At 38.6% G+C, this 26,172-nt stretch overlaps 1 protein-coding gene across 1 annotated transcript in view; it reads left to right on the top strand.

Moving 5' to 3' along the window:
- The window catches only part of NME7 (NME/NM23 family member 7), a 682,167-nt gene that overhangs the window by 324,542 nt on the left and 331,453 nt on the right, over positions 1-26,172 (top strand). The window contains exon 7 of the mRNA XM_053706509.1: positions 1,202-1,307. Coding sequence (XP_053562484.1) covers positions 1,202-1,307 — 106 coding nt within the window. The remainder of the gene's footprint in view (positions 1-1,201; positions 1,308-26,172) is intronic.

Below are 26,172 nucleotides of genomic sequence, written 5' to 3' on the forward strand. Positions count from 1 at the left end.
ATAAAGACAACAGCCTCTAGCAGTTTTATGAAAATATATTTTTTAATATATTGTGCAACTTACAATATTCATAGTTCATTCAGTAGTTCAATTATGTTTTTTTAACATTTTTAGCTTTGCTCTCACAGTCATACCATGTATAGTAAAAACTTGAGATTTTAATATAAGATGTTTAGTTATGTATAGTAAAATAATTTTACTTTACCTTAATGCTTTCATTATTTATTTTGCCCCCTTTTCATGAAATTTAAACAATAATGGATTTTCTGATTCTCAGAGCTGGAAATGAACACTGCAGACTTCTTAATACTAACCCAGTTATATATCTATACTTAAATGACTTTAGCAGTAAAGCACTTCAAGACAGTGCACTTTATAATAGCATTAGTGGCTATCTTTCTTGTCTGCACACTCAAGTCCAGACGGGCTTTTCCAAATGGTTTGTAGAGTTTGGTTACTGAAAACAACCGCAGCAAAAAAGTTTAATTGCCTTATAAATAAATGTGTACACTTGGCTGATATGTTATTCTATAACAAGGCAACAGAGATTTCTTGTGATTACAAGGTGTTTAATGCAATATTCTCATTTACTCAAAAGTGTTTTGTCAAGTTTCACATTAGCTGAGACATTCTTCACCAGCTTAATAACTGACTGCCATACCTCAACACCTATTGGCTGTTTTTAAAAATATTTGCTTAAATCCGTGCCTGAACTGGCAATAATCTTGAAGCCGGACTTCTGGAACAGTGCCACTTAAACGTAGTCAGCCACTAGATGCGCTGTGAACTAGCCACTTTAAATCTTACTCCAAATGACCTAAATCCCATTAGATTTAATTAAGAGCAAGGGAAATACACTAGTGATATTTTAGGATGTCTGGGTCAGATCTGTGAATAGAAAGATAAATAATAGTATATGAAATGTGTACAATAAAGCAAAAGATTGTCTTTGTTTCTTCACTTAGCCTGGCTTGAACAGGAATTCTAACACAAATACATTGGTATGCGAACACCGCATGAAATAGTTAAGCTCTAGCGTCGTTTACGGTTATACTTTATTAGTATGCATAGTTATTTTTATGCATGGATCACAGTATGTAATAGCAGCTTGTCTATATTTTGTAGAACCAAGTAGATACATTGCGAGACTTTATGTGATATTAGTAAATGTTAATAGATTTGTGTTTTTAACCGTTAATAGGAGTTAGAGTTTTTCTTTCCTTCGAGTGGGGGCCGTGGTCCAAGAAACACAGCAACGTTTACAGAGTGTAGCTGCTGCATAATAAAGCCTCATGCCGTTTCAGAAGGTAAGTTCTTGTTATCCGTGTTTTAGTCACTTCTCAAAAAATACATGTTTAAAATGATGTTTTTTTTATAAATAGAAGAGTCTGGGATGAATTCTTAAAGGGACAGTGAAGTCATAATTAAACTTAAAGGGACATGAAACCCAAAAATTTTCTTTCATGATTCAGACATATATTAAAATTGTAAACAATACTCCAATTTACTTCTATTAACTAATTTGCTTCACTCTTTAGATAGTCTTTGTTGAAGAAATAGCAATGCACATAGGTGAGCCAATCACACGAGGCATCTATGTGTACCAATCAGCAGCTACTGAGCCTATCTAGATATATTTTTAAACAAAAGATATCAAGAGAATGAAGCAAATTAGATAATAGAAGTAAATTGGAAAGTTATTTAAAATCACATGCTCTTTCTAAATCATGAAAGAAAAAATTTGGGGTTTGTGTCCCTTTAAATTAATTGGATAGAGCGTGACATTTTAAACCACTTTCCAATTACTTATTTTGCAATTTTGCTTAATTCTTTTGGTATCATTTGTTAAAGAGTAATCCTAGGGGAGCTAAGGAGCGTGCACATGTCTTTAGCCACCCAGCAGCTGTATTTGCAACAATGTTTGTAGCAATATTATATATTGTTAAAAAAAATTGCTGACATAAATGCACACTGCTCATTTTATGCTCCTATCAGCCTACCTAGGTGTACTCTTTAACAATGGATACCAAGAGAACAAAGCAAATGTGCTAACATAAGTACATTAGAAAGATTTTTAAAACTGAATGCTCTATTTGAATCATGAATATTTAATTTTGACTTTACTGTCTCTTTAATATATTCACTTAAACGGACATTGAAATGAAAATGAAACGATCATGATTCAGTGTGTACAGTTAAAAAAACAACAACTTTCCAGTTTGATTTTCCTATCACGCTTCTGTTGTATGAGAGCACAATATGTAAAACATTTCACGCTGCCATCATACAGTGTTCATAGCACGTGCACATTCCTGCTCCTTCCTCAGTGTGATTTCCATCAAAAGCAGCTACATTGCACCAAAGATACCAAGAGTATTAGGCACATTTGATAACAGATTTAAATTGGATTACTTTTTTTTAATTGTTTGCTCTATCTGAACTATGCAAGTTTAAATGTCACTTCTGTGTCACTTTAAAGCAGAGCTTAATATTTCCAGGGAGCCATGGCTTCAATAATAGTATTACTGCTGGCTCCTTAAATGGACATTAAACACCTCAAGATATTAATATAAATTGTTTAATTACATGTAGTAAAACAACTTTGTAATATACTTTCATTATTTATTTACTTATTTTTATCCTTTCCTGTGATTTAATTCTGAATACTGTGAGCTTTCCAATTTGTTTTACTAAAACATTAAGGGTTAAAATGTTATTATATTTAATTCCACCATGTGTGCATACACCTGTATGAACCATGGTGATGTGTAGGCGATAGCATATAGCCATATGCTTGCTGGTGCACACATGTAAATTAACCCCTTCCTGACCTGACTTATTTGTAAAAAAAAATAAGTAAAAAATTGAAATCACGCAATCGTTTATGTGATGGCGTGATTTTAATGATGGGATTGTGTCAAGGGGGAGTGCCTATGACGCTAGGCATGCCCTCCAGCCCACAGTCTCTTTCAGGAAGCGCCTTTGGCTTTAGTATAGCCAAACTGCTATGACGTTCTATACCATCCTAAGGGCTTTAAAGCCCAGTGCGATTAGGACGGCATAGAATGTCATAATGGCACAAAGGGGTTAAAAGAATATTAAACACTAAATAAATGCTAGAAAGAATGATGCATTCAAAGCAACGATTAGTCTGAGAATAACATGTAGATGTATAATTTTTAAAGTTTCATTAGATGTTTAAATATTGATAAACTAAGCGAAAAGATTTAGGCCTAGATTTAGAGTTCGGCGGTAAAAGGGCTGTTAACGCTCCGCGGGTTTTTTTCTGGCCGCACCATAAATTTAACTCTGGTATCGAGAGTTCAAACAAATGCTGCGTTAGGCTCCAAAAAAGGAGCGTAGAGCATATTTACCGCAAATGCAACTCTCGATACCAGAGTTGCTTACGGACGCGGCCGGCATCAAAAACGTGCTCGTGCACGATTCTCCCATAGGAAACAATGGGGCTGTTTGAGCTGAAAAAAAACCTAACACCTGGAAAAAAGCAGCGTTCAGCTCCTAACGCAGCCCCATTGTTTGCTATGCGGTAACCCTTCCTACGTCTGCACCTAACACTCTAACATGTACCCCGAGTCTAAACACCCCTAACCTTACACTTATTAACCCCTATTCTGCCGCCCCCGCTATCGCTGACCCCTGCATTACACTTTTAACCCCTAATCTGCCGCTCCGTAAACCGCCGCCACCTACGTTATCCTTATGTACCCCTAATCTGCTGCCCTAACATCGCCGACCCCTATGTTATATTTATTAACCCCTAATCTGCCCCCCACAACGTCGCCGACACCTACCTACACTTATTAACCCCTAATCTGCCGACCGGACCTGAGCGCTACTATAATAAAGTTATTAACCCCTAATCCGCCTCACTAACCCTATCATAAATAGTATTACCCCTAATCTGCCCTCCCTAACATCGCCGACACCTACCTTCAATTATTAACCCCTAATCTGCCGACGGGAGCTCACCGCTATTCTAATAAATGTATTAACCCCTAAAGCTAAGTCTAACCCTAACACTAACACCCCCCTAAGTTAAATATAATTTTTATCTAACGAAATAAATTAACTCTTATTAAATAAATGATTCCTATTTAAAGCTAAATACTTACCTGTAAAATAAATCATAATATAGCTACAATATAAATTACATTTATATTATAGCTATTTTAGGATTAATATTTATTTTACAGGTAACTTTGTATTTATTTTAACCAGGTACAATAGCTATTAAATAGTTAAGAACTATTTAATAGTTACCTAGTTAAAATAATTACAAATTTACCTGTAAAATAAATCCTAACCTAAGATATAATTAAACCTAACACTACCCTATCAATAAAATAATTAAATAAACTACCTACAATTACCTACAATTAACCTAACACTACACTATCAATAAATTAATTAAACACAATTGCTACAAATAAATACAATTAAATAAACTATCTAAAGTACAAAAAATAAAAAAGAACTAAGTTACAGAAAATAAAAAAATATTTACAAACATAAGAAAAATATTACAACAATTTTAAACTAATTACACCTACTCTAAGCCCCCTAATAAAATAACAAAGCCCCCCAAAATAATAAATTCCTTACCCTATTCTAAATTTAAAAAGTTACAAGCTCTTTTACCTTACCAGCCCTGAACAGGGCCCTTTGCGGGGCATGCCCCAAGAATTTCAGCTCTTTTGCCTGTAAAAAAAAACATACAATACCCCCCCCCAACATTACAACCCACCACCCACATACCCCTAATCTAACCCAAACCCCCCTTAAATAAACCTAACACTAAGCCCCTGATGATCTTCCTACCTTGTCTTCACCATGCCAGGTTCACCGATCCGTCCTGGCTCCAAGATCTTCATCCAACCCAAGCAGGGGCTAGACATCCACTGAAGAAGTCCAGAAGAGGGTCCAAAGTCTTCCTCCTATCCGGCAAGAAGAGGACATCCGGACCGGCAAACATCTTCTCCAAGCGGCATCTTCTATGTTCTTCCATCCGATGACGACCGGCTCCATCTTGAAGACCTCCAGCGCGGATCCATCCTCTTCTTCCGACGACTAGACGACGAATGACGGTTCCTTTAAGGGACGTCATCCAAGATGGCGTCCCTCGAATTCCGATTGGCTGATAGGATTCTATCAGCCAATCGGAATTAAGGTAGGAATTTTCTGATTGGCTGATGGAATCAGCCAATCAGAATCAAGATCAATCCGATTGGCTGATCCAATCAGCCAATCAGATTGAGCTCGCATTCTATTGGCTGATCGGAACAGCCAATAGAATGCGAGCTCAATCTGATTGGCTGATTGGATCAGCCAATCGGATTGATCTTGATTCTGATTGGCTGATTCCATCAGCCAATCAGAAAATTCCTACCTTAATTCCGATTGGCTGATAGAATCCTATCAGCCAATCGGAATTCGAGGGACGCCATCTTGGATGACGTCCCTTAAAGGAACCGTCATTCGTCGTCTAGTCGTCGGAAGAAGAGGATGGATCCGCGCTGGAGGTCTTCAAGATGGAGCCGGTCGTCATCGGATGGAAGAACATAGAAGATGCCGCTTGGAGAAGATGTTTGCCGGTCCGGATGTCCTCTTCTTGCCGGATAGGAGGAAGACTTTGGACCCTCTTCTGGACTTCTTCAGTGGATGTCTAGCCCCTGCTTGGGTTGGATGAAGATCTTGGAGCCAGGACGGATCGGTGAACCTGGCATGGTGAAGACAAGGTAGGAAGATCATCAGGGGCTTAGTGTTAGGTTTATTTAAGGGGGGTTTGGGTTAGATTAGGGGTATGTGGGTGGTGGGTTGTAATGTTGGGGGGGGGGTATTGTATGTTTTTTTTTACAGGCAAAAGAGCTGAAATTCTTGGGGCATGCCCCGCAAAGGGCCCTGTTCAGGGCTGGTAAGGTAAAAGAGCTTGTAACTTTTTAAATTTAGAATAGGGTAAGGAATTTATTATTTTGGGGGGCTTTGTTATTTTATTAGGGGGCTTAGAGTAGGTGTAATTAGTTTAAAATTGTTGTAATATTTTTCTTATGTTTGTAAATATTTTTTTATTTTCTGTAACTTAGTTCTTTTTTATTTTTTGTACTTTAGATAGTTTATTTAATTGTATTTATTTGTAGCAATTGTGTTTAATTAATTTATTGATAGTGTAGTGTTAGGTTAATTGTAGGTAATTGTAGGTAGTTTATTTAATTATTTTATTGATAGGGTAGTGTTAGGTTTAATTATATCTTAGGTTAGGATTTATTTTACAGGTAAATTTGTAATTATTTTAACTAGGTAACTATTAAATAGTTCTTAACTATTTAATAGCTATTGTACCTGGTTAAAATAAATACAAAGTTACCTGTAAAATAAATATTAATCCTAAAATAGCTATAATATAAATGTAATTTATATTGTAGCTATATTATGATTTATTTTACAGGTAAGTATTTAGCTTTAAATAGGAATCATTTATTTAATAAGAGTTAATTTATTTCGTTAGATAAAAATTATATTTAACTTAGGGGGGTGTTAGTGTTAGGGTTAGACTTAGCTTTAGGGGTTAATACATTTATTAGAATAGCGGTGAGCTCCGGTCGGCAGATTAGGGGTTAATAATTGAAGGTAGGTGTCGGCGATGTTAGGGAGGGCAGATTAGGGGTTAATACTATTTATGATAGGGTTAGTGAGGCGGATTAGGGGTTAATAACTTTATTATAGTAGCGCTCAGGTCCGCTCGGCAGATTAGGGGTTAATAAGTGTAGGCAGGTGTCGGCGACGTTGTGGGGGGCAGATTAGGGGTTAATAAATATAACATAGGGGTCGGCGATGTTAGGGGCAGAAGATTAGGGGTACATAGGGATAACGTAGGTGGCGGCGATTTGCGGTCGGAAGATTAGGGGTTAATTATTTTAAGTAGCTTGCGGCGACGTTGTGGGGGGCAAGTTAGGGGTTAATAGATATAATACAGGGGTCGGCGGTGTTAGGGGCAGCAGATTAGGGGTACATAAGTATAACGTAGGTGGCGGTCGGCAGATTAGGGGTTAAAATTTTTAATCGAGTGGCGGCGATGTGGGGGGACCTCGGTTTAGGGGTACATAGGTAGTTTATGGGTGTTAGTGTACTTTAGGGTACAGTAGTTAAGAGCTTTATAAACCGGCGTTAGCCAGAAAGCTCTTAACTCCTGCTATTTTCAGGCGGCTGGAATCTTGTCGTTAGAGCTCTAACGCTCACTGCAGAAACGACTCTAAATACCGGCGTTAGGAAGATCCCATTGAAAAGATAGGCTACGCAAATGGCGTAGGGGGATCTGCGGTATGGAAAAGTCGCGGCTGTAAAGTGAGCGTTAGACCCTTTAATCACTGACTCTAAATACCAGCGGTAGCCCAAAACCAGCGTTAGGAGCCTCTAACGCTGGTTTTGACGGCTACCGCCGAACTCTAAATCTAGCCGTTAGTGTTTGTCTATAAAGCAATGTGAGAGGCCATGTTGTAACTTAGGTTACCTTCTCTGCTGTGGCCAGTTAGGGACAGTTGTAAATAGATCACTACAGTGTGCAGCCAAAGACTGTGGGAAATATAACTGGTGTGCACTTCCATTTGTAACAGGAACTGAAAAGCTCACAATTTCAGAATGGAATTACAGGAAAAGAGGACAAAATAAATAATGAAAATATATTGCAGACTGTTTTTATATTTGATTTATCATTTTATATTATCATCAAAGTGTTTAATGACCCTTTAAAGTTATTGTTTCAGTACTAAAAACTATGTTATGGCCTTTTAACAGAACACAAGCTAATCTATCCAATTACAGGGAGTGCAGAATTATTAGGCAAGTTGTATTTTTGAGGATTAATTTTATTATTGAACAACAACCATGTTCTCAATGAACCCAAAAAACTCATTAATATCAAAGCTGAATAGTTTTGGAAGTAGTTTTTAGTTTGTTTTTAGTTATAGCTATTTTAGGGGGATATCTGTGTGTGCAGGTGACTATTACTGTGCATAATTATTAGGCAACTTAACAAAAAACAAATATATACCCATTTCAATTATTTATTTTTACCAATGAAACCAATATAACATCTCAACATTCACAAATATACATTTCTGACATTCAAAAACAAAACAAAAACAAATCAGTGACCAATATAGCCACCTTCCTTTGCAAGGACACTCAAAAGCCTGCCATCCATGGATTCTGTCAGTGTTTTGATCTTTTCACCATCAACATTGCGTGCAGCAGCAACCACAGCCTCCCAGACACTGTTCAGAGAGGTGTACTGTTTTCCCTCCTTGTAAATCTCACATTTGATGATGGACCACAGGTTCTCAATGGGGTTCAGATCAGGTGAACAAGGAGGCCATGTCATTAGATTTTCTTCTTTTATACCCTTTCTTGCCAGCCACGCTGTGGAGTACTTGGACGTGTGTGATGGAGCATTGTTCTGCATGAAAATCATGTTTTTCTTGAAGGATGCAGACTTCTTCCTGTACCACTGCTTGAAGAAGGTGTCTTCCAGAAACTGGCAGTAGGACTGGGAGTTGAGCTTGACTCCATCCTCAACCCAAAAGGCCCCACAAGCTCATCTTTGATGATACCAGCCCAAACCAGTACTCCACCTCCACCTTGCTGGCGTCTGAGTCGGACTGGAGCTCTCTGCCCTTTACCAATCCAGCCACGGGCCCATCCATCTGGCCCATCAAGACTCACTCTCATTTCATCAGTCCATAAAACCTTAGAAAAATCAGTCTTGAGATATTTCTTGGCCCAGTCTTGACGTTTCAGCTTGTGTGTCTTGTTCAGTGGTGGTCGTCTTTCAGCCTTTCTTACCTTGGCCATGTCTCTGAGTATTGCACACCTTGTGCTTTTGGGCACTCCAGTGATGTTGCAGCTCTGAAATATGGCCAAACTGGTGGCAAGTGGCATCTTGACAGCTGCACGCTTGACTTTTCTCAGTTCATGGGCAGTTATTTTGCGCCTTGGTTTTTCCACACGCTTCTTGCGACCCTGTTGACTATTTTGAATGAAACGCTTGATTGTTCGATGATCACGCTTCAGAAGCTTTGCAATTTTAAGAGTGCTGCATCCCTCTGCAAGATATCTCACTATTTTTGACTTTTCTGAGCCTGTCAAGTCCTTCTTTTGACCCATTTTGCCAAAGGAAAGGAAGTTGCCTAATAATTATGCACACCTGATATAGGGTGTTGATGTCATTAGACCACACCCCTTCTCATTACAGAGATGCACATCACCTAATATGCTTAATTGGTAGTAGGCTTTCGAGCCTATACAGCTTGGAGTAAGACAACATGCATAAAGAGGATGATGTGGTCAAAATACTCATTTGCCTAATAATTCTGCACTCCCTGTAAAGCAGTTTATTTCCTGATTATTATCACTTTTAAATATGCTTTTTTCAGTTTCCATATTTCAGAGAAGTATTAATATTTTAGTATAATTCAATGGTTTCTCTGTTTTTACATCATTTAATTATTTTCATAGATTTTTTTTTTTTTTATCCAAGTTGGGTGTTTTCTTGAGCTATTATTTTTCCCCTTCCATTCCAAAGAAAGCTTTGCAACAGAATGTAGCTTTTCCCTCCAAAGATTTCTGTGGTTAATCCTCATGGGTGAACATCTTTGGCAAAAACATACTGGTAGGAACAATCCTGGATCAACATTCCAGATTACTAGTTAATACTATTGCCATAATATTGTATATGCAAACAATTACACAATGCTTTAGACTAGTTTCTATACTATCAGGAAAATATCCAGAACCAAAGCAGACATGTAGTTTTATTTCATTTCTTAACCTGTTTTGTTTTTAAGGCCTTTTTCTCATTATAGATCATATAAACTGTGGATACTCAGATGGAAATCTAGATGTTTTTATATTTAGTTACTACTTTACATAAAATTTTTGAGCTATTGGTAAACATAAGATTAGCAGTAGTCCATTGGTATGTGCTCATAAGCATGCCCTACTCACTATTTTGTATACTGTATAAAGTTTAAACAGCTTACTAAACCTTCAGAAACATAAAAAATTCCAGCACCAACCCTAAAAAGGACCTTTATTATTGTTCTGTTAAGCGATCATATCTTATGATGTCATGAAGAAGAGAACACAATGGGCTTAGAAAATGTTGTTTTTGCCATTTCTACACGGCTGGAAATACCTTTTTAGATTTTGAGCTTAAAGGGACAGTAAAGCCAAAAGTAAACGTTCATGATTCAGACAGAACATGCAATTTTTAACACCTTTCTAATTTACATCTTTTTTCAACTATGCTTTGTTCTTTTTGAACAAAGCATAGTTGAAAGTAAATGTAGGTAGGCTGATAGGAGCATGCATATGTCTTTAGTACTGTATGGCAGTAAACTTTGCTACTTTGTGTGTTTCATTGCTACAATGTTGCAAACGCTGCTGCCAAATGGCTAAATTCATGTGCACGCTTCTGAGCTCACCTAAGACGAATCTTTAACAAGGGATAGCAAGATAACTAAACAAAATTGATAAAAGAAGTAAATTGGAAAGTTATTTAAAATGTTATGTTCTATCCAATCCATTTATGTTTAATTTTGACTTTTTATTGTTTAAAAATATAGATAATACCTTTTATACCCATTCCCCAGTTCTGCATAACCAACAAAGTTATATTAATAAACTCTTCACCTCTGTGATTATCTTGTATCTAAGCCTCTGAAGACTGCCCCCTTATTTCAGTTCTTTTGACAGACTTGCATTTTATCCAATCTGTGCTGACTACTAGGTAACTCCACGGGGTAAAAACAATGTTATTTAAATGGCACACATGAACTAGCGCTGTCAAAATGTCCTGAGATAAGAGGTGGTCTTTTAAGGGCTTAGAAATCAGCATATGAGCCTACCTAGGCTAAGCTTTCAACAAAGAATACCAGAGAACAAAGCAAATTTGATGATAAAAGTAAATTGGAAAGTTGTTTGAAATGGTATTCCCTGTCTGAAGCATTAAAGTAGTAATAGAGTTAAGTGTGATGGTTATCATATATTCCATAAATAGGTGAATGTTTGTAAGTCCGGTTGTTGATAGGAAGGACATGTGGTTATAGTGTGTGACATCTGGAGGAGGAGCACCAAACATAATAGTAGAATAATAATTAACAAGTAGGAAGGGGGAGAGAAGAGAAATAAAAAAAGGGGGGGGTCAAGGGGTATGTGGGGAAGGAGAGGGAGATAATCAATGTGGAAGAGGTGGGTGAAAGGTCACATATCAGAAGGCCAATTTGATCCTCCTTTACTTTTAGGTTTTGGGGGGTCTAAGTTTCCTCCACAGTTCCCAAGCCTGGCAGTGCAAAGAGATCTTATTATTCACGGTAAAAATGGGGCTTTCCATCACCTCCAAGTAGTCCATGGTTTTGGCTATATCGTGCCAGTTGGGAATATTGGTTTGTTTCCATAGGCGTGCGATAGCAAGTTTGGTGGCCATCAGTAGGTAGATGCTAAGGAGACCCACCGAGGCGAGAGGGAACCCCACATCCAAATGAAATAGTACTTTCTGCGGGTCCAGCCAAAGGGTCGAATCCACTACAGAACACTTAAGAGAAAGCATAGCCCATAAGGGCTGTAAGACGGGGCATTCCTACCATACATGAACTGATGTACCAATCTGGCCGCAGCCTCTCCAGCATAACGGAGAGTTCGTGGGGGATATTTTGAAAAGTCTTAGTGGGGTCATGTGCCATTGCATACATATCTTGAAGTATAGTTCTAGCAGTGTAACGCAATGAAGAGCCCGTTTAGTTACTAACATGGCTTTAGACCACTCTTCCTGAGTGGCCTGGAACCGTAGATCTCTTTCCCAAGTAATGATATATACCAATTTGAGATAAGTAGGAGGGTTCAAAAGATCCTGGTAAGATATTGATAAGACTCTGGAAATTTTTTTGGCCGTACACTATCTTTGCTCCCAGCCCGTAGGGGCTCGCAGAGGGAGAGTCGTGAATACCCATGAATGTAAAAGGCTTTTCAGTCTCCAAAACTCAAACTGTAATAATTGAGAAGGTTTAAATGTGGTACGGAAGTTTGCGAGAGTCATTAGTTGTCTGTTAGGGAATACATCTTGAATACTGATAATTCCATGGGAATGCCATATCAAAGGACGTGAGTCTTGGAGGGCACAAAGCAGGCCCGAAAGCGTGTGGATTGGGGATCGATGGGGGTTATTTGGGGCAAAGAACGGATTTTATCCCAAAATTTTAAGGCCGAAAGAACAATGAGATTTTGAATGTCAAGAGAGGTCCTGATGTGCTTAGGGATCCATAATAGGTCTGAAAGTGTGAGTGGGTAAGGTAAGGTGGCTTGTTCCAATATCCACCACTTACAATCAGAAGTCTCAGCATTCCCTGAAAGGATATGGGCTAATCTAGAGGCTTCGTGATAGTAAGCCAAATTGGGAGCGCCAGCACCCCCATTTAGCAATGGTTGTTATAGAATTCTAGTAGCCACTCTTGGGTGTTTATTCTTCCAAATGAATCTGTTGCAAAGAAGTTGAAATTTCCCAATAAGGGATTTAGGAATAGGAATCGGTAATGCCCGGAACAAATAGGTAAGCTTAGGAAGGAGGGTCATCTTAAAGGCGGCCACTCTTCCCAGCCACGAGATGCTGGGAGCATTCCAATGGTCCACAGACTTTTGGAAAGAATGGAGAAGGGGTAAAAGATAGATTTGACTATAGTCGAAATATTGCAGGAGAGGAAGACTCCTAAGTGCTTAATGCGCTGTCGTGACCAGTTGAAAGTATAGCTCCTCTTGAGAGTAGAGTATTCTATATTGGGTATGTTAATTGCATAAGCATCCGTTTTCTTGACATTAAGTTTATAGTAGCTAACTGTTCCAAAAGTTTGTAGAAGGTCAAATAGCTGGGAGAGAATGAGTAGGATCACTTAGGATTACTTTGAGATCATCAGCAAACAAGGCGGTCTTTTGGATGTTTCCAGCTAAATTCATCCCCCTAATGTTCTCATCAGAGCGTATAGCCGCAGCCAGTGGTTCCATTAATAATGCGAAAATTAGAGGAGACAAGGGGCAACCTTGTCTTGTGCCATTAGTGATCGGAAATTAGGGGGAAAGAACCCTAAGCCTCTGACTGATGCTGAGGGATATGTGTAGAGGGCCTTTATCCATGTGAGGAATTGAGACGGAAAAACAAATTTATGGAAAACTCCAAAAAGGTACAGCCAATCCACGCAGCCAAAGGCCTTTTCCGCATCAAGGGCCAGGGTGGTGCACGGGATTCTCCTTCTCGAGGCCAAATGAAAGTTTATTTTTGACTAGACTGTCCCTTTAACTGTTTAGCAAAACAAAAAAGTGTCAGAAAACACATCAAAAATACATTTAAATGTACAATTACACTAAATATTATTTAAAAAAATATTGCCCAAAAAAGTTATAAGGGCTTTAACATAGAGATACATATATATATATATATATATATATATATATATATAGTAACAAAAGAAAAATGAACCAGTAGAAAAAATCCACTGAATCACTCCTAGGCGCTCACTATCAAATAAAAGCTGTGCCACAAGGTATATACTCTATACCCAGCACCTCATAAGAAATATTTTCAGCAAGAAGTATCCAGCTGCCAAACCCCAAAAAGCAGAGGAGACCTATCACTCCTCAATAAAGAGACCTAAATAGAAAGAAGCAGGGTGGCGCAGAGACCTCAAACTTTAAAATACAATAAATAAAGTAATTTATAAATAAAATAATTAAATACAATAAAATACAATACAGTTTACAATAAAATATTATAGCAATATATATAGTAGAATAAAATATAAAATAATAATATATTATAATATAATATAAATGTCTATAGCTGTAAAGGTCCTAAAACGATCAGATGTAGTCAGGAGCACATCAATTAAGGAGAGGAAAGTCTTCAGATGCTAATCCCCTATTAGATGTACACTTACTTGAATGAACCTCAATCACATGAGGTAAGAATGTAGCACTTTCATAGAAAAGTAAGGCACTCCCTGTAGATAAAGTAGAACGATCAACTTGATCTCCCAGAATATAGACTTCTGTATCTTGGAATATGGATAGTAGAATCCTCCAAATGTCCTTGTGCTCTCTTTAGAAAGTAGTAACTTCCAACTCCAGTATAGGTGTCATATAAAGAGAACCAGAAAAGCGAACATAGTGTAAAACTGCTTTAATAACACATAAATGACACACAATAGGGTACACTCACATAAAAAACCTCAACTAATGAGGTATGGAGAGAGCACATAGACGTAGTAAAGCTGCAGCCCAAAGAATCCAATAAATATCCGCCGTGGGAATCTTAATTCAAAGGCAAATGCAGAGATCTCTGATGAAGAAGGGAACCTAATTTATTTGACCCTTCGAAACGCGTAAGATATTTCAAGGAAGGTACATGACCTGTTGTATGAACTGTTCGATACTTCTGTTATTGTGGAGTCTGCATTTGCCTTTGAATTAAGATTCCCACGGCGGATATTTATTGGATTCTTTGGGCTGCAGCTTTACTACGTCTATGTGCTCTCTCCATACCTCATTAGTTGAGGTTTTTTATGTGAGTGTACCCTATTGTGTGTCATTTATGTGTTATTAAAGCAGTTTTACACTATGTTCGCTTTTCTGGTTCTCTTTATATGACACCTATACTGGAGTTGGAAGTTACTACTTTCTAAAGAGAGCACAAGGACATTTGGAGGATTCTACTATCCATATTCCAAGATACAGAAGTCTATATTCTGGGAGATCAAGTTGATCGTTCTACTTTATCTACAGGGAGTGCCTTACTTTTCTATGAAAGTGCTACATTCTTACCTCATGTGATTGAGGTTCATTCAAGTAAGTGTACATCTAATAGGGGATTAGCATCTGAAGACTTTCCTCTCCTTAATTGATGTGCTCCTGACTACATCTGATCGTTTTAGGACCTTTACAGCTATAGACATTTATATTATATTATAATATATTATTATTTTATATTTTATTCTACTATATATATTGCTATAATATTTTATTGTAAACTGTATTGTATTTTATTGTATTTAATTATTTTATTTATAAATTACTTTATTTATTGTATTTTAAAGTTTGAGGTCTCTGCGCCACCCTGCTTCTTTCTATTTAGATATATATAGATATATATATATATATATATATATATATATAGGTGGCCCTCGTTTTACAACGGTTCAATTTACACCGTTTCAGAATAACAACCTTTTTTTCCAGTCATGTGACTGCTATTGAAAAGCATTGAGAAGCAGTGCATTTATTAAAATAGCCAGTAGGTGGAGCTGTCCGCTTGTGTTGCAGCAAAGCCAAGCAAGTTGAAATTAATCAGTTTAACCAGACCTGAGCTATCGAGCAGATTTCAAAGTAACAAGATCTTCCTGTCTATAAATCAGTCCAGATTGGAATGCATAGAAAGAACTGTTTTCAGAAAAATGCAAGTGAAGTCTTTGTTGTGTGATTATTTCATTAGGTTTATAATGCTGTTTAGCAAATGTTTTTGTTCATTTAACTTAGTTTATTTATATATTCTGTGTTGTGTGATTATTTTATTAGGTTTATAATGCTGTTTAGCATTTAAAGTCTTCATTTCAAAGCTTTAAAAATAATCTATTAGGTGTTACTTATGACAATTTTGAGAGGGGCCTGGATCCTAACTCCCTCACTTCCCATTGACTTACATTATAAACTGGGTTTCAATTTACAATGGTTTCGAATTACAACCATTCCTTCTGGAACCTAACCCCGGTGTAAACTGAGGTCTACCTGTGTATATATATATGTATGTAATATTATGTTTTAATAAAGAATTATAATGTGTATGTACAGTAAATATTTCATACTCCATTGTTCTGCACATCAGAATATGTTCTAAATATTTTTAAATAAATATATTTCTATATATATCAGTATATATACCTAAATATAATCATCTATTTATATGCAGGTGTAAATCAATATTTAAGAAAGAAAAAAAAGATCAGCTATCTGTAGAAATATGTATTTATGAATAAATAGAACATATTCTTCTATGTGAAGAACATTGGAATGTGAAATATTCATATTTTCATGTCGGGTTAGCACACTTGAGTAAGATGTTAGATTTTTTTCCACTTTTTCCCTCCATTGACTTCTATGGGGGAATACGTTATCTCGTGCACAAAAATCTTACTTCTAGTGCAGTTAACGCTTGATGGGTAGCGTAAATAACACTCTAATTGTAATCTGACCCAAAAAGCACTAAACACAAATTAATTTTTCATAAATTGTATTAGTTATTCTAAAATGAAATTTTTGGGATAGCTTCTTACCAAGGAAGGTTTTTGTAAACCGTGAGCTTACAACATAGAGCAAAGGCTCGCAAACATGCATTGTTTTCACTTAGCAGTGCATGCCTGGAATTTATAGGCAATTGCAGAATAAAGAAAGTATTAGGTAATAAATTAGACATTTGACTATTGTGCTAAGTTGAGGTTGCTGCTGCTAGAAAAGGAGACACAAGGTGCAGTAAGTGAACTGTATCATAAACACCATACAGAGTAAATCCCAAACCCCCCCAATGCAATTAACCCCTTTGTTTGCAATAGCAGTAAGGATACTAGGTTTTCAGGTACTAGTAATTTTGTAGATTACATTTAGCTATACCTGATTCGCAATAACTAACGGATAGCAGGCTACTTAATACAACCTATGTACTGTGAACCTATAAGAATATGATTGTATCATATAAGTATAAGTCTATAAATTGCTACCGGCTTCTATCAACGCCTCAAAAGTGCACTGTGATCTTAGGCCCGGCCTAAGATCACAGTGCACTTTTGAGGCGTTGATAGAAGCCGGTAGCAATTTATAGACTTATATTTATATGATACAATCATATTCTTATCATGGTCTATTGTTTAAGAAAATGAGTAGATAGGTAAAATTAATAGGGTTAAAGACAAGTCCAAAAAGTCTCTAATTAACTTCCAATTCCAAATAAGAGGTTAAGACACAGAGCTCCTTGCAGATGTGTGATGCGACCTCACAGTTTGGCAGCTAACTCCGCCCCCAGCATGCAGCATTACATAACAATTCATTATTTTATTTATTATTTTTAAAGCGTATGATCATATCAATATTTTTTGAGGGGGCACAGCATTACATTTGGGTGGGCATTGCCCCCCAATGCCCCCCCTTGGAGCCGACCCTGCATGAGAGTGAAAAGAATGAGTTGTGCATTTGTCTTGGAATTTCCATCTATTTGGTAGGTCCAATCATAATGTAGCTAATGCACCATAAACAGTTATCATTGTAAAACAGCAACAAATATATTGGTGATATAGAATAAATGCCTAACTTCTCAAGTGACTTGTTTAAAGAATTTTGCTTTATGTGTTTTCCACCCATAAACATTACAGCCACAGCTTAAAATGAACTTTGGGCCATTTTGGCTAAAGCTGTGTAACCCTTTATTTTTAAATGGATGTTAAACAGAAAATACATGCTAGACATATTGAGATTCAAAGCAAACATCCCTAGGATACAATTTAGATGTATTTTTTTCTATAATCATATTAGTTGTTTAAATATTGAAAATATAGGTGTAAAGGTTTAGTTCTATAAATAAATTTAGTTTCTGTAAAGTAATGGGTGCTGTCATGTTTAAACTGGTTTTCTATTTATCTCTGCACAAACAAGGCTGTGTGGAATTGTTTATAGCTGTTTTTTTTCTGTCCCTAATTGTTCATAGCAGTGAGAATAGATAAGTGGAAACTTAAAAGCACCGCAAACCCCCCAAAAATATTTAGCGATTCAGAAAAAGCATACAATTTAATAATAGTTTTCTAATTTACATCTTTTATCCAATTTGCCTTGTTCCCATGATATCCATTGTAGAATAGATACCTAGGTAGCACTCTGGAGCACTAGATGGCTGGAAATAGTGCTGCCATCTAGCGCCCTTTCAAATGGATAACATTCTTCCAAAACGGCTGCCATATAGTGCTTCAGACACGTGCACACTCCTAAACTTACGTCCCTGCTTTTCAACAAAAGATACCAAGAGAACAAAGAAGAGAAAAGGGAAGATTATATTTGGTTCAGACCTGGACTCTATTATTAAGACGATTACTGTTGGGAAAGGAGCTTTTCTCTCTCAGGACAAGAAATCCAAGGGAAATAGCATGCCAGGTAATTGGTTTTGTATCTATCTTTCCTCAGGAGATCTAAAGTCCTCCTTTGCTCAGAAGCCTGAGCTCTCCAAGCCAGCCTGGTTCTCCATGGGCAAAAACAAGCAGTCCAAGAACTCCAACACCAATACTAAATCTGCATGAAGATGCGGCCCCCAGATCAGAATCTGTTCTGGTAGAGGCAGACTGAGTCTTTTTCAGAAGGCCTGGTTCAGGTCAGTCTAGGACCCCTGGGGTTCAAAACATAATTTCCCAAGGCTACAGGATAGACTTTCGTTCCAGGCCTCCTTTAGGACTATTCCTTCTGTCTCATGGCCCCAAAAATCCTTTAAAGGAGGCTGCCTTTTTGCAGTGTGTTCAGGATTTAGAAGCTATGGGAGTAATTATCCCAGTACCTGTCTCTCAACAGGGTCAAGGGTTTTACTCCAATCTCTTCATTGTCCCTAAGAAGGAAGGGACTTACAGACCTTTCCTAGATTTGAAATCCATAAACATGTTTGTCAGGGTTCCCACTTTCAAAATGGAAACAATCCGCACAATTTTACCCTTAATCCAAGAGGGTCAGTTTATGGCTACTATAGACCTCAAGGATGCATATCTGCACATCTATCCAAAAGGATCACTATCAGTTCCTGAGGTTTGCATACCTAGACAAAAACTACCAGTTTGTCGCTCATCCGTTTTGGTCTAGATACAGCTCTACACATCTTCTCAAAGGTGTTGGGTACATTGTTGGCAGTGATCAGAGCTCAGGGCATTTCAACTGCACCATATCTGGACAACATTCTAGTGTAAGCCCCTTCCCTGTCACTAGCTATTACTCATAGTCACAAGCTTCTGTATTTTCTCCAATACCACGGTTGGGGAATCAATGTTCCCAAAAGCTCATTATAGCCTGCTACATGGGTAGCATTTGTAGAAGTCATAATAGATTCAGTCCTTATGCGTTTTTTTATGACGGAACCTTGCATAATAAAGCTTATGAGGGTGTGCCATTTCCATCAGTAGCTTAGTGCAGGGAGGTGGTGGGTCTTATGGTAACTGCTTCAGACGTAGTTACTTTTGTCCGTCTCCACTTGAGACCCCTTAAATTATCTATGCTAAATCAGTAGTCAATGAATTATCTACAATTGGAGCAACAGATTGCTCTGGATTTCTCCATCAGATAATCTCTCTCTTGGTGGACACAAAGTCCTTCTTTGACCCTTGGTGCATAACCATGGGTTATTGTGACAACGGACGCCAGTCTTTCAGGATGGGGGGTAGTCTGATCTCTATCTACAGCAAAAAATACTCTACACTCATGCATATCAAACAGTAGCAAAAACAACACAGGTTTATAGAAAAATAAAGTAAAACAATCTTTGTTAAATATATGTGTGGCAGTATTGGCACCCTTTTAGCTAATACTTTGTGCTACCTCCCTTTGCCAAGATAACAGCTCTGAGTCTTCTCCTATAATGCCTAATGAGGTTGGAGAATACATGGCAAGGAATCTGAGACCATTCCTCTGTATAGAATCTTTCCAGATCATTTAAAATTCGAGGTTGACAGTGGCAGACTCTCCTCTTCAGTCACACCCCACAGGTTTTCTATGGGGTTCAATTCAGGGGACTGGGATGGTCATTGCAGGACCTTGATTTTGTGGTCCGTAAACCATTTTTGTGTTGATTTTGATGTATGTTTTGGATCATTGTCCTGCTGGAAGATCCATTCACGGCCCATTTTAAGCTTTCTGGCAGAGGCCGTCAGGTGTTCATTTAATGTTAAATAAAATATGTCAAAATAAAGAATCAGATACATACCATTAAAATGTCATTTATCAAATAAAAAAGTCAGAGTCCTCTTGAGTAAGGTATTAAGACAAACTTTAATCCTGTTCTAACGAATCCTCAGAAGCAATCCTCAAGGAAAGAGAAAAGCAAGTATAGTACAGCACAGAATATGTAAGGTAACAATCCCCCACTTGAGATAATCCTACTCACGTGTAGAAGAGCAATAACTTAGCTCTCAGTGTAAGCGCTTGAACATAAACCACCTCCTGGTTCACAGCAAACAGGTTTAATTAAAAACAAACACAGACATAAATCACTAAAGGTTAACATCAGCTTTGCAGTTAGGCACACACTTTTGTGTTAGTGTCCTAACTTCACAGGATCACATATATACACAGCGAGTTCAAGGTAGCAAGGTAGCCGTTTGCTTGTTTTACCCTTCTTTGTGACAAGTCAGTGTAAGTGATAAAACAAGTTAATTTAATATCTGTTGATATTTGATAGAGTCCATAATGCCATGTATTCTAACAAAATGTCCAGGTCCTCTGGCAGAAAAACAGGCCCATAACATTAAAGAGCCACCACCATATGTAACCGTGGACATGAGGTACTTTTCAATATGGCTACCTCTCTGTGTGCGCCAATCCCACCTCTAGTGATTATTGCCAAAAAGCTCTATTTTTTGGTTTCATATGACCATAGAATCCAATCCCATTTGAAAATCCAGTAGTGACTGGCCAACTGAAGACGCTTGAGTTTGTTTGAGGATGAGAGTAAAGGCTTTTTTCTTGAAACCGTTCCAAACAACTTGTGGTGATGTAGGTGACGTCAATTGTTGTTTTGGAGACTTTTTGACCCCAAAACGTAACTCACTTCTGCATTTCTCCAGCTGTGATCCCTAGAGATTTTTTGGCCACTCGAACCATCCTCTTCATAGTGCGTTGGGACAATATAGACACACGTCCTCTTCAAGGTTGATTCATAGCATTTCCAGTTGACTGGAACTTCTTAATTATTGCCCTGATGATGGAAATGGGCATTTTAAATGCTTTTGCTATTTTCTTAGAGCCACTTCCCATTTTGTGAATCTCAACAACATTTTGCCGAACATCACAGCTATATTCCTAGGACTAACCCATTGTGATGAATGTCTAAAAGAATTTGGCCTATGTGTTACCTCATAATTATACCCCTGTGAAACAGGAAGTCATGGTTGAAAAAATTCCTTTTACTAGTCACCCAGGTGTACTAAAACATGTAAAATATCAATGGGAATATGCTTCAAAAATATTTTTATCATATGAATTCATAGGGGTGCCAATATTTGTGCCACACATGTATTTAACAAAGATTTTTTTTTATAAACCTGTCTTGTTTGATATCCATGAAAGCAGAGTATTTTTTGTATTTTTTTTTAACAAATTATCAAAAGGTTAAACAATTTTTACATCCTTCTTTGCTCATATTTACCAAGGGTGTCAATATTAATATATACTTATGTAATATGTATGTGTATGTATATATAGGATGGGTACCCAGTCCAGTCTGTGAGTGCGGTCCATTTCTGTGCTTTCTATTTACATAGAGGAGGTTACAAAAGCCTGTGTCACCCTGGGAGGTTCACAGTTGGTTTGTTTGGAAGTATATATATGGAACTGCAAAAAGTCAGAAGCTGCCTTAGATTCTTACTTTTAAGAAAGATGAAACTCTAGACCCCCACCTAATATCTATGTCAAGTGTCATAATCCACTAGGGCAATCTGTGGCAAGGGGAGGACTGGCATCTGTTGGCTCAGGGAGGAATAAAACCTTGTGGCACATGTAAAGCAACCCCGCCCCTTTCAAATTACATATTTCATATTTACAAAAAAGGTGAAACAAAACAAATTAGAAAATAATAAATGTAATATATTTATAACTAGTCCTAAAGCCTGTGTACACGGGCCATTTTTTGCAGTACAGCGGTCTCACCCCTTGCTCTCTCTCTATCCCCCCTCTCTTTTGTTCTCTCTTTCTCCCCTCTCTTTTGTTCTCTCCTTCTCCCCTCTCTTTTGCTCTCTCTTTCTCCCCTCTCTTTTGCTCTCTCTCTCCCCCCTCTCTTTTGCTCTCTCTCTCCCCTCTCTCTTTTGCTCTCTCTTTCCCCCCTATCTTTTGCTCTCTCTCTCCCCCCTCTCTTTTGCTCTCTCTCTCCCCCTCTCTTTTGCTCTCTCTCCCCCCTCTCTTTTGCTCTCTCTCCCCCTCTTTTGCTGTCTTTCTCCCTCTTTTTTGCTCTCTCTCGCCCCCTCTTTTGCTGTCTCTCTCTCTTGCTCTCTCTCTTCCCCCCTCTCCTTTGCTCTCTCCTCTTGTTTGCTCTCTCTCTCTCTCTCTCCTCTCGTTTGCTCTCTCTCTCTCCTCTCGTTTGCTGTCTCTCTCCCTCTCTTTTGCTCTCTCTCCCCCTCTCTTTTGCGCTCTCTCCTCCTCTCTTTTGCGCTCTCTCCTCTCTTTTGCGCTCTCTCCCCCTCTCTTTTGCGCTCCCCCCCCTCTCTTGCGCTCTCTCCCCTTCTCTTTTGCGCTCTCTCCCCTTCTCTTTTGCGCTCTCTCCCCCTCTCTTTTGCGCTCTCTCCCCCTCTCTTTTGCGCTCTCTCCCCCTCTCTTTTGTGCTCTCTCCCCCCTCTCTTTTGTGCTCTCTCCCCCCTCTCTTTTGTGCTCTCTCCCCCCTCTCTTTTGTGCTCTCTCCCCCCTCTCTTTTGTGTTCTCTCCCCCCTCTCTTTTGTGCTCTCTCCCCCCTCTCTTTATCCCCCCTCTTTTGCGCTCTCTATCCCCCTCCCCTCTTTAGAGCTCTCTGTCTCTCGGCAATAGGCCCTGGCATCTGTCCACGCCCGACCCGGCCCACGTCACACCCACCCGGCCACGCCCACTCCACCACACGCCAGATCAGTTGGAAGGCCAGGTGTTTTTCTCTTGTTAAGTGTATCCAGTCCACGGATCATCCATTACTTATGGGATATTAACTCCTCCCCAACAGGAAGTGCAAGAGGATTCACCCAGCAGAGCTGCTATATAGCTCCTCCCCTAACTGCCATTCCCAGTCATTCTCTTGCACCCAACGAATAGATAGGATGTGTGAGAGGACTGTGGTGATTATACTTAGTTTCATACCTTCAATCAAAAGTTTGTTATTTTATAATAGCACCGGAGTGTGTTATTCCTTCTCTGGTAGAATTTGAAGAAGAATCTACCTGAGTTTTTCTATGATTTTAGCCGGAGTAGTTAAGATCATATTGCTGTTTCTCGGCCATCTGAGGAGAGGTAAACTTCAGATCAGGGGACAGCGGGCAGATTAATCTGCAAAGAGGTATGTAAGCAGCTTATTATTTTCTGACAATGGAATTGATGAGAAAATTCTGCCATACCGATATAATGTAAACTCAGCCTTAAATGCAGTAGCAGCAACTGGTATCAGGCTGTCATGTATGTATATTTTACACTTCAGTATTCTGGGGAATGGCACTTCACTGGGATAATACTGTATGCATAAAACTTTAGCCTAATTTGCAGGGACTAGCAACAGGCTTTTTAATAACACTCAATTTATTAATGTTAAACGTTTTTTGCTGGCATGTAAAATCGTTTAATTTTCTGAGGTACTGGGTGAAAAAATGTTTTGGGCACTATTTTTTTTCACTTGGCAGTCGTTTTATTTAATTTATGACAGTTTACTGATCTCTCTCACTGTTATGTGTGAGGGGGAGGGGCCTTTTTTGGCGCTTTTGCTACGCATCAAAAAATTCAGTCAGAAGTTTATTGTCTTCCCTGCATGATCCGGTTCATCTCTACAGAACTCAGGGGTCTTCAAAACTTGTTTTGAGGGAGGTAATCACTCACAGCAGAGCTGTGAGATTGTAGTTGACTGTGATAAAAAAACGTTTATTTCTGTATTTTTTTTTTTTTTCTGCTATCAGGGTTAGTTATCCTTTGCTAATGGGAGCAATCCTTTGCTAAAATTGTGTTTTTTACAAAGATTTGATTCTATAACTTTTCAGTTTATTAATTTTCAACTGTCATAACTTTTTCTGTGCTTCTTATAGGCACAGTACGTTTTCATATTATAGTAAATTACTTGAAAAGTATTTCCAAGTTGCTAGTTTATTTGCTAGTGTGTTAAACATGTCTGATTCAGAGGAAGATATCTGTGCTATATGTGCTAAAGCCAAAGTGGAGCCCAATAGAAATTTATGTACTAACTGTATTGATGCTACTTTAAATAAAAGTCAATCTGTACAAATTGAACATATTTCACCAAACAACGAGGGGAGAGTTATGCCGACTAACTCGCCTCACGTGTCAGTACCTGCATCTCCCGCTCGGGAGGTGCGTGATATTGTAGCGCCGAGTACATCTGGGCGGCCATTACAAATCACATTACAGGATATGGCTACTGTTATGACTGAAGTTTTGGCTAAATTACCAGAACTAAGAGGTAAGCGTGATCACTCTGGGGTGAGAACAGAGTGCGCTGATAATATTAGGGCCATGTCAGACACTGCGTCACAATTTGCAGAACATGAGGACGGAGAGCTTCATTCTGCGGGTGACGGTTCTGATCCAAACAAACTGGATTCAGATATTTCAAATTTTAAATTTAAGCTGGAAAACCTCCGTGTATTACTAGGGGAGGTGTTAGCGGCTCTGAATGATTGTAACACAGTTGCAATACCAGAGAAAATGTGTAGGTTGGATAAATATTTTGCGGTACCGGCGAGTACTGACGTTTTTCCTATACCTAAGAGACTTACTGAAATTGTTACTAAGGAGTGGGATAGACCCGGTGTGCCGTTCTCACCCCCTCCGATATTTAGAAAGATGTTTCCAATAGACGCCACCACACGGGACTTATGGCAAACGGTCCCTAAGGTGGAGGGAGCAGTTTCTACTTTAGCTAAGCGTACCACTATCCCGGTGGAGGATAGCTGTGCCTTTTCAGATCCAATGGATAAAAAGTTAGAGGGTTACCTTAAGAAAATGTTTGTTCAACAAGGTTTTATATTGCAACCTCTTGCATGCATTGCGCCTGTCACGGCTGCAGCAGCATTTTGGTTTGAGTCTCTGGAAGAGACACTCGAATCAGCTCCATTAGATGAGATTACACACAAGCTTAAAGCCCTTAAGTTAGCTAACTCATTTATTTCAGATGCCGTAGTACATTTAACTAAACTTACGGCTAAGAATTCCGGATTCGCCATTCAAGCACGCAGAGCACTGTGGCTAAAATCCTGGTCAGCTGACGTTACTTCTAAATCTAAATTGCTTAATATACCTTTCAAAGGGCAGACCTTATTCGGGCCCGGGTTGAAAGAAATTATCGCTGACATTACAGGAGGTAAAGGCCATGCCCTGCCTCAAGACAGAGCCAAACCTAAGGCTAGACAGTCTAATTTTCATTCCTTTCGTAATTTCAAAGCAGGAGCAGCATCAACTTCCTCTGCACCAAAACAGGAAGGAGCTGTTGCTCGCTACAGACAAGGCTGGAGACCTAACCAGTCCTGGAACAAGGGCAAGCAGGCCAGGAAACCTGCTGCTGCCCCTAAGACAGCATGAATCGAGGGCCCCCGATCCGGGAACGGATCTAGTGGGGGGCAGACTTTCTCTCTTCGCCCAGGCTTGGGCAAGAGATGTCCAGGATCCCTGGGCGTTAGAGATCATATCTCAGGGATACCTTCTAGACTTCTAATTCTCTCCCCCAAGAGGGAGATTTCATCTGTCAAGGTTGTCAACAAACCAAATAAAGAAAGAGGCGTTTCTACGCTGCGTACAAGATCTTTTATTAATGGGAGTGATCCATCCGGTTCCGCGGTCGGAACAAGGACAAGGGTTTTACTCAAATCTGTTTGTGGTTCCCAAAAAAGAGGGAACTTTCAGGCCAATCTTGGATTTAAAGATCCTAAACAAATTCCTAAGAGTTCCATCGTTCAAAATGGAAACTATTCGGACAATTTTACCCATGATCCAAAAGGGTCAGTATATGACCACAGTGGATTTAAAGGATGCTTACCTTCACATACCGATTCACAAAGATCATTACCGGTATCTAAGGTTTGCCTTTCTAGACAGGCATTACCAGTTTGTAGCTCTTCCATTCGGATTGGCTACGGCTCCGAGAATCTTCACAAAGGTTCT

Source organism: Bombina bombina, chromosome 3 (genome assembly GCF_027579735.1).
Source record: "Bombina bombina isolate aBomBom1 chromosome 3, aBomBom1.pri, whole genome shotgun sequence".
Lineage (NCBI taxonomy): Eukaryota > Metazoa > Chordata > Amphibia > Anura > Bombinatoridae > Bombina > Bombina bombina.